General features: G+C 45.4%; 1 protein-coding gene across 1 annotated transcript in view; it reads left to right on the forward strand.

Annotated features, from left to right (window-relative positions):
• The window catches only part of Carmil1 (capping protein regulator and myosin 1 linker 1), a 251,990-nt gene that overhangs the window by 157,544 nt on the left and 79,441 nt on the right, over positions 1–15,005 (forward strand). Inside the window, exons 17-21 of the mRNA XM_047558066.1 lie at positions 933–1,002; positions 7,802–7,883; positions 8,688–8,787; positions 8,888–8,942; positions 13,624–13,798. Coding sequence (XP_047414022.1) covers positions 933–1,002; positions 7,802–7,883; positions 8,688–8,787; positions 8,888–8,942; positions 13,624–13,798 — 482 coding nt within the window. The remainder of the gene's footprint in view (positions 1–932; positions 1,003–7,801; positions 7,884–8,687; positions 8,788–8,887; positions 8,943–13,623; positions 13,799–15,005) is intronic.

Genomic DNA, 15,005 nt, shown 5'->3' on the forward strand with positions numbered 1-15,005 from the left:
GGGAGCTTGAGAACAGAGGTGGCTGTAGCCAGCAGTGCCTGAGCTCCACTCTCACCACCTGCCTGAGCTGTGGGATCCTGCACACATTTATTTCCTGTGTGTAAGAGCAGGAGCCTCTGTTCTTTTTGAGTTCCTCACTAGGTCTGATTTAGGGCTTTTGTCCATTCAATGTAATCTATCTGTGTGCCGAATTTTTGTGTCGAAACTGGCCAGTGGCATTGGATTTTAAAGACTGACCTGTAAAAGTGGAGTCGATTTAGCTTCTTCCAAGTGCTGAATCCATTCTCCTCGCTTTGCAGATGAGGAAATTCCTTCTTGAGAGACACAGTTTGCCCTGGCCTGGCAGGTGGCCAGCCACAGGCCCCTGGACTCGGGGTCAGACATGTGCCTGCTTGTCTCCAGTGCTCTCCTGCCCTTGCCCACACTCTTATTAGTAAGAATAATAAGCTCATCCAGCTGTAATTCCACATCCTGGAACACTGTGGAACTGGACTCCCTCGCTATTGTATCCCTGGGGAAAGCCAGCTTTATTTTGCTACTCTAACAATTGCCTAATAATATTCTAAACATTATTAAAGCTGTCCCCAAGCAGATGCAGGTGGGGATCTATCTGTGATGAGCACAATTTAATTTCAGTGTGCAGTTAGGTGTGCTGCTGGCTTATTTGCATATGAATGGCAGTCCTGCCAGGTTGTGCATTGAGGTTGGACTCTGCTGTCAGACAGAGTGCTGCTGTGTCATGTTTTACTACTGACAAGGCGGAAATGCAGTTGGCATTTTAAAAAGAGAAAGGCGATTCAGAAGAGCGTGCTTCTTTCAGGGTCTATTCAGTTGCTCACATTGTGTGTGTGTTGTGTGTGCGTACATGTGAGCATGTGCGTGCCCATGTCATGTGGAATTGTTTCTAACCTGTGTGTGTTTTCCTCCCCCAGAGCGCTGTTACTGGGCCTGGCTTGTAATCATAGCTTGAAGGGGGTTTCTCTTGATCTCAGCAACTGTGAGGTAAGACCTCTTCAGATTGTGCACTGCAATAGATAATAGCCTCAAAATCGCTTCTCCTTTTTCCTGGAAAAAGTATAATTCTGTGGTTCTGCAGGGTATAAATGAAACAGAAACACACATTATATGAGTTGCATATGTTTTGTATTTTGCAAATTTTCTACAAACAACCGCCAAATACCATTCAGAAAGCGTTTGAGGGTGTGTCTAATGGCTGTTTCTCCAGGCTTAGTCTGTTGCCTAAGTATTTTTTGACGACGCCTTGAAGTGCAAAACCTTAAACCAGCTTTGTCATCATGAAGTGTGGCACACAGCATTCCTTGCAGGGGACTTGAATTTCCAGAGTGTAAAAACGAATGGGTGTCTAGTTGTTAATTTTACTTTTTAATGTCTTGATTCAAAAAAGGAGAGTGAAAACGCTTCTCTGAATTACAGCAGTCCAGACACTTCCAAATCAGAGGCCGCAGAGAAGAGCAGACACTAGCTTATGTTTGAGAGTACGCCTAAACTTTTCCTACCTCGAGACTCTTAGTTTCTATGGAGGTTGATAAGAACGTACCCAGGTGCAAGCCTCTGGACCTCTCCAGAGCCTGGCCTTGTCCAGCTTGTCAAGCCCTGTTTCTTCTGCTCAGGACTCGGGGTGGAGACTCCTCAGTCCCATCCTGGCCTTTGGTCCTTCTGTTCTTCTCACCTGGCAACATGCTTATTGTACCCTCTTCCTCCCTAAGGCCCCTGCTCCTTGATTTAGCTCAGGCCAGTTCCTGCACATGCATAAGGCTCCTAAGCTGTGCAGTCCTGGATGGACTTGCTGATATTGCTAAGTCTCAGATTCTACATGTGCACAGTGGAGGTGATGTTAGTAGGTCCCCTTGCCAGGTGCTGAGGTTTAAAGGGCTCTTTGAAAAGTGCTTCTTGGTACCTGGTTCTCATCAAGGTGGCTTGCTCTTGCTGTTTTCTTGTTCTTTCTGGCTGCTGGTTTCTTCCCGTGTCTGCAGCCCTTAATGATCATGTTTTTCTAATTGTCTAGTGACATGCATCTGGACTCTGAACCACCTCGTGTCTGACGGGTTAATTGGCTCCTGTGTGCTCCCCCAGCGAGGTTGTGGCTTTACGGAGGGAAGGATTGTGTCATACTTTGTATTGTGTTTCCCTTATCTCCTAACAAAATGCCAGGCACCATTCCAGCATTAGATACTGTGTAAGATCAGTACTTAACCTCTCTGAAAATTCTAGACACTGATGAGTTTGGGATTATAAAATATAAGTTGTTAGTGTATACTGTTTCATTATTTTGATACTACCTTTGCTATTTACTAGTCTTATTGTCTTGGAATAAGAAAGCAAAAAGAAATACAATTTTTTAAAAACCCTCAAAAAATAACCTAGCATTATGGACCTTTTGTGTGCAAAACCCAGTGACTTTTCATTCATGAAAACAGGTGATGATGTAGAAACCAACTCTGGGAACATGAGCTGTGTGCCCACAGCAGTTAACCAGGGGCGTACCAGCTGCAGGAGCTCATCCAGGGAGCCAGGGAAGGGGGATGGATAGGACATTGGTGTAAAGGTGACGCTGCACAGGTCAGACTTGTGATTGAGTTGGCAGTGGCCCATCGTCTGGGTTTCCTGTCTTGACTGGGTGTCTTGATGGTGCGATCTAACGTTTTCATGTGACTTTCTGATCAGGTTGGGTTGGACACAGTGCTCCTCTGCTTGCCACAGCCACAGCAGAGCTGAGGAAAGCACCTGCCCTGATTCCCACTTGTCCATGACCAGGCGGGCAGTGGAAGTGTGATGGGACACTCTGTTCTCAGGTTGACATAGGATGTGTTGCTAGGTTCCCTCTTAAGCTTCTTTGTGGTCCGTTGGAAATCTTCCAAAGGCAATATTAGGTGAGCCCCATAGAAATTGATATCTTTGTGGGGTCAAAAATGGCACACTATAAGCAATTTCATAAGATTCAGCCTAATTGCTAGTAGGCCTTTTCTTTCATACTTTTTTTTTTTTTTTAAATTAGGATAAAAATTCAGATCAAGTGGTTAAACTCTGAATTTGGGATTGGCCATTGCTATTTTGACAATTCCAACTTAATTTTGGCCTTTCATTTATGTATCATAGGAAGCATTACTGATGCAGATAGCAGGAAGCCAGGAAAATACTTGTCTCCCCACTGTGTGGCTTATAGCACAGCACTGCTGACCATGTGCATGAAGTCCCAGCTTGTATTGCTGCAAATGGAAACTGTTCACACACAACTCTTGTTCTGAACTCTGTCCGGGTGCTCTGTCACACTCTGCTCCTCAGGGCTGGGTGTCCACATGGGTTTCGGTTTGCTCCTGTGCAGGATAAGTAACCCCGCAGGTGTTTGGAGGTTTGGCTTCATCTGAGCTGGGAGGCTTGGTGCTGAGCCCTAACCAGGGTCTTCTGGGTTTTGGGCTTCAGAGTTTACGCAGTGTGCTTGGAAAGCAGCTTCTGCACCGTGCAGGTTGGAATCAGGCGCTTGTGAACGTTGTCTTCCTGTTCATTCTCAATTTAGCCCTCAGAGGTCAACTCTCCTCACCGTTAGCATTCTGTGAGACTCGTGGAAGAATTTGCACTGGACTTTCCGCATCATCAGATAAATCTAGTTGCAAAATCCAAAAGGTGTTGGGGAATGAAATTTCTCCTTGTCACCTTAATGGTCACAGGAGGTTGCTTCTGTAGGGATGCCTTTCTTGAGACAAGGGGCTGACGTGCCTGAGATGTGTCTGTGTGTGGTGTCTGGTGTTGGAGGGTTTGATGCTATGGTCCTGCAGTTCCCATGTGGTACCTGAGGGCCACGCAGCTCCACAGGGGCCCCTGGGTCACAGCCACCCACCCCAGGGAAACAATGAACACTTGTGAAAATGTCAATGTAGTTTTATATTTATGAATCTGTCATTTAATGTAAAACATTTGTATAAGATTTTTGAACCAGATTTACTTTTCTCAATGGTAAAAAAAAAAAAAAAAAAAGCCATTAATTTTAAAGTAAGGTTTGTATGGTATCATCGCTAGCCTGTAAGTGACCATCATCCCCGACTGAGTTTATGGGAGGAGACAGGACGGTCACCTTGAGGTAGGAATGAAGGCTTCTGGGTAGGAAGCTTAGGAGGAGTTGACTCAGGCAGACTGTCTTTAAAGGAGCTATGGGCCCCGTTACCTTGTTATGGTGAGTTGACAGTTGTCTCCTAGAGCTTAGGATGGCTCCTCATTCCCCAAAGGAATTTGATTGAAAGGAGATGTGCTCTTCAAACTACTAGGAGAAAGTTTATGTAGGAATCTGTAGATTGTGGAGTTGCTTCCCTATAATACAAATGCCATTTTTATTTGGGGAACTAAATCCAAACTTCTGCTCTGTGTTCTTTTGACTGTGTGGTAAGTGCTGAAGTTTGCCTTACATTTCTAGGATAATGTTGATGCTTAACTTCTGTGTCACTAAGGCATTTCACATTAACTATGTTACCACTGGGTTTTAATTCCCTTGGTCTTCTGGTGCTGACAAGGAGAGATCTCTTTGATCTGTAAGACGAGGGCCACGGTAGTCCTGGGAGTGCCAGAGCCCTGTGGAATCCAGAGGCGCCTTTGAGGCCCAGCTCAGGTCCTGGGCTGTGACCCACATTCCCCTCTTTCACCCACGTTTTCCTCCTGTTATGGGGATGATGGTAGTTTTCAGGGACAGCATGTGTCATGGTGCTGCACGGTTGGCCCAGCCTATTTGAGCTACTCCCTGGAGAGGAAGAGGATTACTGTGGAGGAGACTTATTTTGAGTTTCAGAATTTATAGCACAGGTCAATACGTGCCTTTTAAAAATTTATATTTGAAACTATAAATATTCTTTCTTTACTAAAACATTGGTTTTTTTAAATTGCCTTCAAAGTGTTTTTTACATCTTTCAAGAAGAGTTGGTCTCATGAACTTAGAGTGACACCTGAGGTTTGGACACAGCAGTATTCCCCGCTGTGGTCAGGGTTGTCGGAGGCTGGGGACTGAGCCCTGTGCAGATGTGCAGAAGAGCGCATGCTCCATTGCCCTGGGTGGGTTCCTGTGGAGGAGCTCTGCGGCTGTCTCTTGTGGTGGCAGTGAGTGCTGTGTCCCTGTGTACCCTCCATGCACCCTTCTGCCCTATGGAGGAGTTGCATAGGTCTCTGATCCTATTACTTCATGTTCACAGCTCAAGGGAACAGTCTGAAAGTGACAGACTTGAATTCTTTAAGCCCTGCCCTCTTCCAAGTGAGGGAAGAACCTTTGGTATTTCAGAGCAGATGCAGAGGCCGTGGGTAGCTGAGAACTAGGTGTGAGAGCGGGTTCCTTTAAAGGGAAACGCTCCTGCAGATGTGCACACGGTTCATTGCAACTCATGAAGCAGAGGGTGTGAGCACCAGACAGTGAATGTGCAGCGGGCAGGACAGTGCAGCAGAGGCAGTGGCTCTCCAGCCGTGCACTGCCTTGGAGGGCCCCTCTGCCGGCCTGGAGAGGGCACTGAGCCTGTGCCCATCAGGCCCGCCAGTCTGCACTGGTGTGCGTGACTGCAGAGTGTCCCGGGACGGGTGGCACTGTGAAGTGATCTGATACAGTGCCACTGCTCACACCTTGGAAGTGACTCATGTGTTTTCTCATCTTTTTCTTTCTTTTCTTTTGTTTTTCCTTTGGGGAAACCTATACCGTTCAGTTTTATATGTGGAAATTCCCCAGAATATAAATTGACTTTTAAAGTTGGGACCTATATAGGAGAAAAGCATATAATTTGGGTGCTATTTTACTTTTCGCACATCTTTTTAAATAGCAAAAGGTCTTAAGGAAAGAAAGTGTGTTACTAAATTCTCTCTAAATTTTAGTGTTCTTGCTTTTGCTTGTCCCCATCATGGATGTTTGAGTGATAGACACAAACTTTTCACTTGAGTGACATCTGAAGTGTTCCGCCTTCCACCAGTGAGAAGACACGACTCTGGAAAGAAACGAGATTTTATTTTTAACATTTTGAAAACATGTCTACTGATTCAACTCAGTTCTCTTTGATTCTGCTTTCCTTTCAACCCTGCTAGTGTGTGGGATCCAAATGAGGGTAATTTAAAACCAGCTTTACATGCAGACATGGCTTTGATTATGCAAATTGACTTTAAAAGGATTTTCATTTACAGTAATGGAAAAGCTTTTACTGTTTTGGAAAAGGTTTAGCTTTGGGGGAATTATAGGCACCTAATAAGCTATAAATTTAATTGGATATTCTTGGTAACCAAAGATGAGTTATTATTTAAATTTTAATTTTTGTTGTGGGAGCACATTGTAGGTAGAAGTACTTCTTTTGACTCTTGTTTTACAGTATGTTAATAGAGACTTCAGCTTCTTCTCTCTCCTTGTTCCTCCTGCTGCTGATAATGGTTTTTGTTTTTTTCTCCTTGGGCTTTCCTTAGCTTGGCCATTGTGTAAGTACTTTATGAACCAATAAACCAGGATATGTTGTTTATATTTGATTATTTTTAAGCATTTAAAATTGTGAATCTACATTGTGTACAACCATAAAGATGAAAAGTTGTACCCCATTTGTGTACAATGAATCAAAATGCAGTCTGTAAAAATAAAAAGATTTTAATAAAAAATTAAATTAAAAAATTTGTTAACATTTATGCACAAATATTATCAGTAAAAGTATTTATGAAATAAACAGAATTAAACACTTAAATGTTACTTGTATTTTCCATTCACATAAGTAGAATATTTTTACTCTACAAAGGTAGGACAGAGATTTTCTCGCACAATTTTATTTCTCAATAGAGAAATCACTCTCTGTCAGCATACGTGTAACAGTGAAGGCTTATGGGCTTCTGTCTCTCTTCTTAAACCTGCCCCTTCCTTGCCCTGGACACCACTCATTCCTTGAGCTTGCCTAGGTGGGGCCCTGCTGTAACTTTGACGAGGTCTATCCACCTGTCCACTTCCCCGGTGCTGCTGACAGCTGCAGCCCACAGCAGAGCTTCTAGGAACAGTTTATGGGATTTTTTTTTTTTTTTCCCCTTTTTTTTGGGGGGGGGGGTTATTTTAAAATCTATCAATCATAAACTTATACATTAGAAAATGACTAGAGATTGAGTTACCAGAAAGATTTAGAGAGTCATAGACTAGGAAAAGCACTCAGTTTTGTTATCAGATGCAGCAGACCTACAATTACTACCAAGCTTTCTCAGACATTTACCCTTGAATTCTGTGCTGACTCGGTCCAGGCCAGGAAGAAGCTGTGTGCAGGTGCACAGTTGCAGGGGTCCTGGGAAGGGCTGGGGTCGTGTGGGAGATGCCCTGTGAGGGCATTGGGAAGACCAGAAAGCAGGATAGGCACTCGGTGACTCTGGGGTCTGCATCCAAGGAGTCAGCCAACCACCGACTGAAAATATCTGTTTTTAATTTGTCTGTTCTGAACATGCACACACTTCCCCCGGTCATCCTGCCTCAACAGTAAGCACAACAGTCATTTACACGGCCTTTGCATCCTGTCCGTACCATCAGTGACCTAGCCTTGACTCAGAGCGGCAGAAGAACATGCTGACCTACGCCACCTTGTTCTGGAAGCCTCTGTAGTCTTCCCCTTTTTCCAAAGGTGTTAGGGTGAAATGCTACATTGCCTGGTGCAGAAACAGCAGCATCTCTATGCTGTGGAGAATAGATTTTTGGAGTTGAGGGATGTGTGCTTTTCCTTTGGCTTGTTTTGTGACCACCTGTTCTGTTCTTGGTGCTTTGGTGACCCTCCAGTGGGGTGGACGCCTGACTTTGTGTTGGTTTGTTTCTTAGCTGAGGTCGGGAGGTGCACAAGTCCTGGAGGGCTGCATTGCCGAGATCCACAACATCACCAGCTTGGACATCTCCGACAATGGTGAGTCACGGATCAGGAGACACCAAAATATGATGTGAAGCAAGTTGAAAAGGGAAGATAATCTTCTAGCCTGATTTAGACAACACCTCAATATTATTAGTTCACTTTCTTGATGGCAGGACTTTTCAATTTAACAATAGAGTTAATGTGGGGCATAAATCTGTGCCAGTCTTACTAAGTTGATTTCTATGGTCAAATATACAAGCTCTTTGGAGTAAATTACCACCCTTTAAAATAATAGCATCAAGGACTAGGGGTGCAGCTCAGTGGTAGAATGCTTGCTGAGCATATGTAAGGCCCTGGAATCCATCCCAGGCACTGCAAATAAATAAGTATAAAATGATAAATATTGAAAATAATCATGATAATGGTAACATCAGTATTTTGACAAAGATCTGAGCCCAACTCTCTCTGTTCTAGATACTAATTGAATGGTGCCTTATTTCTTTACTCAGAAGCTTGTTTAATCTGCTTCATCTCTGCTGGTTGTAGCCACATGTGATGAACATGTTCAGTTTGCATAACCGACTTTACAGTCACCTGTGGGCAGACACGTAGGGACCACCTCTCACGTGGGCAGGGGGAGAGACGCTGCCATTGTCCACCCCAGATCCTGCTGACATTGTGCAGCTACTGATTGTGTAAGAGGCTTAGAGGAGTCTTTGCAGGGGACGCTTCCAGCCCTGTGAAGGCAGGAGAGGCGCTTTGGCAGCTGGCCTGGAGAGCCGGGCTGGGCTGCGCATGCAGTCACCGTGGTGTCCCGTGTCTCCTTGTTGTGACCCTTCTCACTCTGATTCTTTCCAGGTATAGAATCCGACCTCTCTACCTTAATAGTGTGGCTCAGTAAAAACAGATCAATACAACACCTGGCCTTAGGCAAAAATTTTAATAATATGAAATCCAAGTAAGAGTTTTGAATTTTTTTATATGACAATGATGAAAATAACCCGACTTGTAAAGCTTTTGATTTGATTCCACTGTCCACATCTTTAAAATCCCTTTAGAAATCTGACACCTGTGTTGGACAACTTAGTACAGATGATTCAGGATGAAGAATCAGTGAGTATTGTTTTCGATGCTTTTGACTAACAGCTTTTATTTGTTGCCATTCTTACTGTTTCTAATGGACTTCATGCCAAAATGCTTTCAGATAATACTGTCCAAGTACACGTTTTCTCTTGTTGGTCGTTAAAAAGTAGATTAAATATTTATGCTTAGTAGAGTTGGAGGATGTCTTTAGACATTTATTTACTCTCTATTTCATGCAACTCATCACAGTTACAGGAATACTGTAAATCAAGGTGACAGGAAGCCGGGTCCCGAGCTGGTTGTCTCATTAAGCCTTACCACTTCCTAACTTGGGCTCACACACTGATCCTCAGGTCATCTCAGTGGCTCTCTGATCTTTATGCAGAGAAGCATCACGCTGCTGACTGGGTTGCAACTAGTGGTGGCTTGGAATTCATGGGTGGAGGAACTTCCTGCATCTTAAATGGCTTCTTGAGCTCCACCACATCTCCCTGTATTCCTCTCACCTTCAGTGGCTCCAACCAAACTTAGTTCAGGGTGAAGAAGTCTAATTTCAGACGGAATCCTGTTTTGCTGTCCTCTAAAGCACATTCCAAAAAGAAGAGGTGTTTTGCAGACAAAGCGAAGAGTGCTCTACCACCAAGCCGTTTGATCTGGAGCTGGTGCTCCCTACCTTGTGTTTCACCGATACTGTTGAAGGTTTTTCCTACTTGGTTACCAAACTCAGCTTTTCTGGTTCCTAAAACCCAAACCCACCATTTCCTCCTGTAAGAGGCACCTCCTTCACGTTTCGTCTTGCTTTCCCTTGGAGGTCATGAGGGTGGTTAATTAGGTGAAGTCTGTCACGTTTTGGAAAAGTATCTTTTTCCCTTTTGGATTCACACCAGGAAATACGAGCATTTTCTGTCACCAGTATAAGCTGACCTTTTCTGAGGAGGCTGCGGAGCCCAGGGGGATGCAGACTTGGAGGTGTGCTCCCCACTGTCAGGCAGGAGGCTGTGCGCTGTCCTGTCACCGTGTGGATAAGACTCCCCGTCTGTGGGCTAAGCAATGACACCCATTATTACTTAATGAATTCAAGCACTTCTCTGTCTTAATTTGTTAATAAGCCCCATATTTTGTGACTCTGATGCTGGGTCATTAAAATTGGGGATACAATTAGGATGTAATGTGCACTTTTCAAATTCATGCTGTTTGTTTTACATATTTGACTCTGTAGCACTCTGCTTTATTTGTCCTTCAGATTTTCCAGTATTGAACTGATTTTAAAAGATTAGGGAAACCAGTGTTTGCAGAATCATATTTAATATTTATCCCAAAATATTTTAGGAAAATTTTTATTTTACGAAAAATGTATCTTTCATGTTTTAACATATTACATAAGGATCTTCCATTTCTTTAATTTAAATTCTTTTAAAGATATTCTAAATATTTAAAACTCCCCTAAAACATATTTACAAATGATAAAGTTTGCTGTGTAAATGTTAGTTCTACCAGTGTTTAAGTGTGATTAATGTGCTGCTAATCATGCTGTGCAATGATACCTTTTTATTTCATGTCATTGAAAAGTAGATGACTGTTTTTTCTAAAGTGGCTTCTGTTGTTTTTCCTGCTTCTGAATCAGTAGGTGCAAAGCAATTTAAAAAAAGGCCTTGTGAGTTCAGAAATCCCACAAATAGCTGGTGCCTTTGGGCTTGCATATTGATTTATTTATCTAAGAGTTTTGCATTCGTAAAAGTAGCTTCTACCTTTGACATTCAGACCTCATGTTTGCAGAACTTGCTCTCTGAAGCCGTGACACCTCTGTCTGCCCAGTGTGGCCCTCAGGGGGAAACACAGGTGCCCGTGGGCTCCTCTGCAGCCTTCAGGTGCACAGTGGTCTTCAGCCTGCTGGACCCAGAGTTTGGGGCACAGGCATGGGGGGGCTGGTGTGGCAGAGATCTTGTGTTGCAGGGTTACATACAAACACGTGTTGTAACCAACAGCAGAGGTGTTTCTCCTGGCGGTGCCTGTGGGCAGGAGACAGCTGCAACTGAAGCATGCTGAGCTAGGAAAGAAATAGTGAGAATTCAAATAGTAATGTTCCACTGACGCGCAGCAAATCGTGAAGGGATGACCTCATAAATATGCATGCCCATTCCCCTGTTCCCTTGCCATTAACGACTCTGCCAATTATTTTTAAGAGTTAAATGGGGTGTATTAGAATTTGAATATGGTACTGGAATTGGTGCTTGTGAGTGAAGAGAATTGGCAGCTTGCCAGTTACTGGGAAGACTCCATCATACAGCTCATTTTCATAGTAGGTGAATAGAGATTATTGAAATGATGACAGATGTGATTACAGCTTTCAATTAAAGCAATATTGCCGTTGTTTTATTGAAGACATTAGGTTGCCTGGGTCCAAAGCACTTTCATTTGTGCTTCCCATTTACCTGAGTGTAAGACTGAGAAAATCGAAGCGCCTCAGCAGACCTGCCTGAGTCCAGACTGGGCTTCGGTAAGATGTTACGCACTCTAGTCCTCGCAGTCCACTGCTTTTATGAATTTGATTCTGATTAATGTGCTCTTACCTTTCCATTTTACCATAGATATATTAAATCTGGACAATGTGATAGTTTCAGTGATAAGGAAAATAGGTAGTGACCAGGCCACATGGTGCTCTGCTGACGTTTGAGTCTTGTTTCATTCAGCCCTCGTCCTCTCTCCTGCATGCTTTGGCAGATGGTCCTCATTTAGGTGTCCCTTACAGTCAGTGTTGGTTGGTTGAGCAGGTGACCTCTCTCAGGCGTCCCTGTGGAGTCAGTGTTGGTTGGTTGAGCTGGTGACTTCCCTCAGGTGTCCCTGTGAAGTCAGTGTTGGTTGGTTGAGGAGGTGACCTCTCTCAGGTGTCCCCATGGAATCAGTGTTGGTTGAGCAGGTGACCTCTCTCAGGCGTCCCCGTGGAGTCAGTATTGGTTGGTTGAGCTGGTGACCTCCCTCAGATGTCCCCATGAAGTCAGTGTTGGTTGGTTGAGCAGGTGACCTCTCTCAGGTGTCCCTGTGGAGTCAGTGTTGGTTGTTTGAGCAGGTGACCTCTCTCAGGCTTCCTTTGGAGTCAGTGTTGGTTGGTTGAGCAGGTGACCTCTCTCAGGCGTCCCCGGGGAGTCAGTGTTGGTGGGTTGAGCTGGGGACCTCTCTCAGGTGTCCCCGTGAAGTCAGTGTTGGTTGGTTGAGCAGGTGACCTCTCTAGGTGTCCCTGTGGAGTCAGTGTTGGTTGAGCAGGTGACCTCTCTCAGGCATCCTTTGGAGTCGGTGTTGGTTGAGCTGGTGACCTCTCTCAGGTGTCCCCTTGGAGTCAGTGTTGGTTGGTTGAGCAGATGTAGTTATACCTTAGTCTATGTGGGTCGCCATGAAGATCACTGGGACATGTCTTTAGAGTCCAATTCCAAACTGTCCAATCTGCTTTCAGCATCCACTTGTTGGTAATCTCAGAACTGCTAATGAACCAGTCCGTGCTATCCAGAAGGTGTCCATGTCCCACAGATCTGAATAGTGCTGACTTTTCCAGTCCTGCTGGCTCAGGTTCTGAGATTCTTGCCTGCCCCTTCACTACTTCAGTCTGGCTTCCATGGAACATGTGAACCACACCCACAGGAAGGCAGCAGAGCACATGAAGTGAGGCTGGAAGCATGCTTTGGTCAGATTCTCTGATGGCCAGAACTTTGTCCTCAGCCCAAATGGCTTCCAGTCTCTGACTTAAATGGACTATGAGTATGCTGGTTTGGATATATCACATAGCTTAGGAGAGAATAAGGCACTCAGCCCAGCTACTCAGGAGGTTGAGGTAGGAGGTTTGCATGTTCAAGGCCAGCATGGGCAACTTAGTGAAACCCTGTCTAAATTTTTTTTAAATTAATTATAAAAAGACTTAGAGATGCAGCTCAGTGTTAAAATGCCTCTGGGTTCAGTCTCTAGTACTGCAAACAAACAAACAAACAAACAAAAACAACAAAAACCACAGTTATCCACATAAAATCTGACTTTTGCTTTTGTTTGATTGTAGGTGTGTCTTCTGATTATAACTTAAAATTAAGGAGTGATGGTAGAAAGTTCTAGGATGAGCTGACTGGGGCAGCATAACTTAGTGGTTAAGAGTGAAATCTGGAACCCTGTCTGAACAGGGTTTGGGTCCCAGTCCAGTTGTTCTCTGACGGTAACTGTGGTTGTGTCCCCTGACAGTAGCACCCAGTCCTTGGGTGCCTGGGGGAGTAAGTGAATCAATACACACGGGAGCTTCAACAGTGGTTAGAATGGTAGTTGTTCAGTAAAGTCTAGTGGTTGTTAGTCTTGGCTGGGTTTTTCTTGCACTTGTCCTTTATTAGTACTTCACAGTGTCCTTCACCTTGTATTAAAGTTGGTAAAAAGGGACACTGTGACTCTAACAAAGCTGAGGATCTCTGCCGTTTGTGCTCTTCTTTCTATCCTCCATAAGTGAGCTGCCCTTAGCAGAGAAGCAGCAGGTGCTGGAAGCTTTAAAACACACCTTCTCCAAGTTTCCTTTTAAAGGTCTGTTTCATGCCAGAACCTCCAGATCCCTCTCTCAGTGTTTGAGACTGCGTCCTAATGTCAAGCACTGCACATGGGGCCTGTTCCTGTGCCTCTGCACGCAGTGGGGGTGGAGGGTCTGCTGCTCTGGTGAGTCTGTTGAGTGCTGGTGTCGCTCACTCCACAGCCTCTGCAGTCCTTGTCCCTGGCTGACTCCAAGCTCAAGGCAGAGGTCACCATCATCATCAATGCCCTGGGAAGCAACACCTCCCTGACCAAAGTGGACATCAGTGGGAATGGAATGGGGGACATGGGAGCAAAGATGCTGGCCAAAGCTCTGCAGATCAACACCAAGCTCAGGTAGGCAGGCCACACCCCCGGCCTGGGAGTGGGTGGCCTTAGGGAGCTGGCCATGCCCGGGGCTCTGGGCTTCTCTAAGGAAGGAGAGACAGCAGTTGCGAGTCTTCTGTGCTGGTCAGGGGGAGGTGTTTCAGAGTTTGCACAGGGATTTCTTCAGACAGTTGCATTAAAGAATTGGGTTTTGAGGTGAAACCTGACGGAGAGCAGTCCTGGCTTCTTGCTCACGTCAGTCTGACAGTGGACTGTGGTGGGTCACGGCAGGGAGAGACGAGGCGGGTTCTACCAACGCAGCCAAGTGCACAGAGCCACGTGACAGGAAGCACTGACACTGGGGTTGCCCCACCCAGCCTGGTGGCGCCTGATGAGGGCACTTTCTGAGAAGTGCATCGTCAGGCGATTTCAGTTCTGGGAACGTCACAGGCTGTCCTTGTACAAACTAAACTGGCTGCCACACTGGCCTCTGGAACCTGCGGTCCTGCCTATGGCATGCCCTCATTCGCTCAGGCACCGTCCTTGGTTGTGAGCCCAGGGTCTTATCTCCGCTCCCCAGTCCCCCCGTACAAAGACTGAAAACCCCAGGGTACAGGTGTCTGCTGGCCTCTCACACTGGACATCAGCTGTTCTCTTTAGTGACGTTCAACTGCGGTTTTCCCTATGCCATGCAGCCACATTGTTGGCATCCATCCTTCAGAGACGGGGTGACTCGCTGGTCCCCCGTCTGGTGGGTGAAAATTTCACACACACTCCCCCAGGGCCATCCCCGGTGGTTCCCTTACTGTCTGGTGTAAGGCAGAACCTGATCCTTCTGTCTAAACTGAAGCCACCAGGCAAGAACATCGGCTATGTCTTTGAAAGTCTGGGTATACACATCAGGAAGGGCCCTGAGCAAGGACGGGAAAGCAGTAGCAGTCATGAGGCTGGGGTCATCCACACACTGTGTTGGGTGGACAGATACATCCTGAAATGCCTCTACAGCATGCGTGTTCTGGGGGCCAGGTAGGACTTTTCCTTCCAAAATAGGCTTTGTGCTTAACAAGTCAACAAATTACTGCTGATAGTAGCTGAGGTTTTGCCAGCCGAGTGAGTGTAGTCCCCAGGGCTGCGGATTGCACCAGGACCCGGAAATGAGGAAACCAGGAAAATAGGAAAAGGTTCTCCTCTGTCAGCATGGGGAACGTCTCGGTACCTAAAACCATCTGGGCATGCGAA

The sequence above is a fragment of the Sciurus carolinensis genome, chromosome 7 (genome assembly GCF_902686445.1).
Source record: "Sciurus carolinensis chromosome 7, mSciCar1.2, whole genome shotgun sequence".
NCBI classification, from domain to species: domain Eukaryota; kingdom Metazoa; phylum Chordata; class Mammalia; order Rodentia; family Sciuridae; genus Sciurus; species Sciurus carolinensis.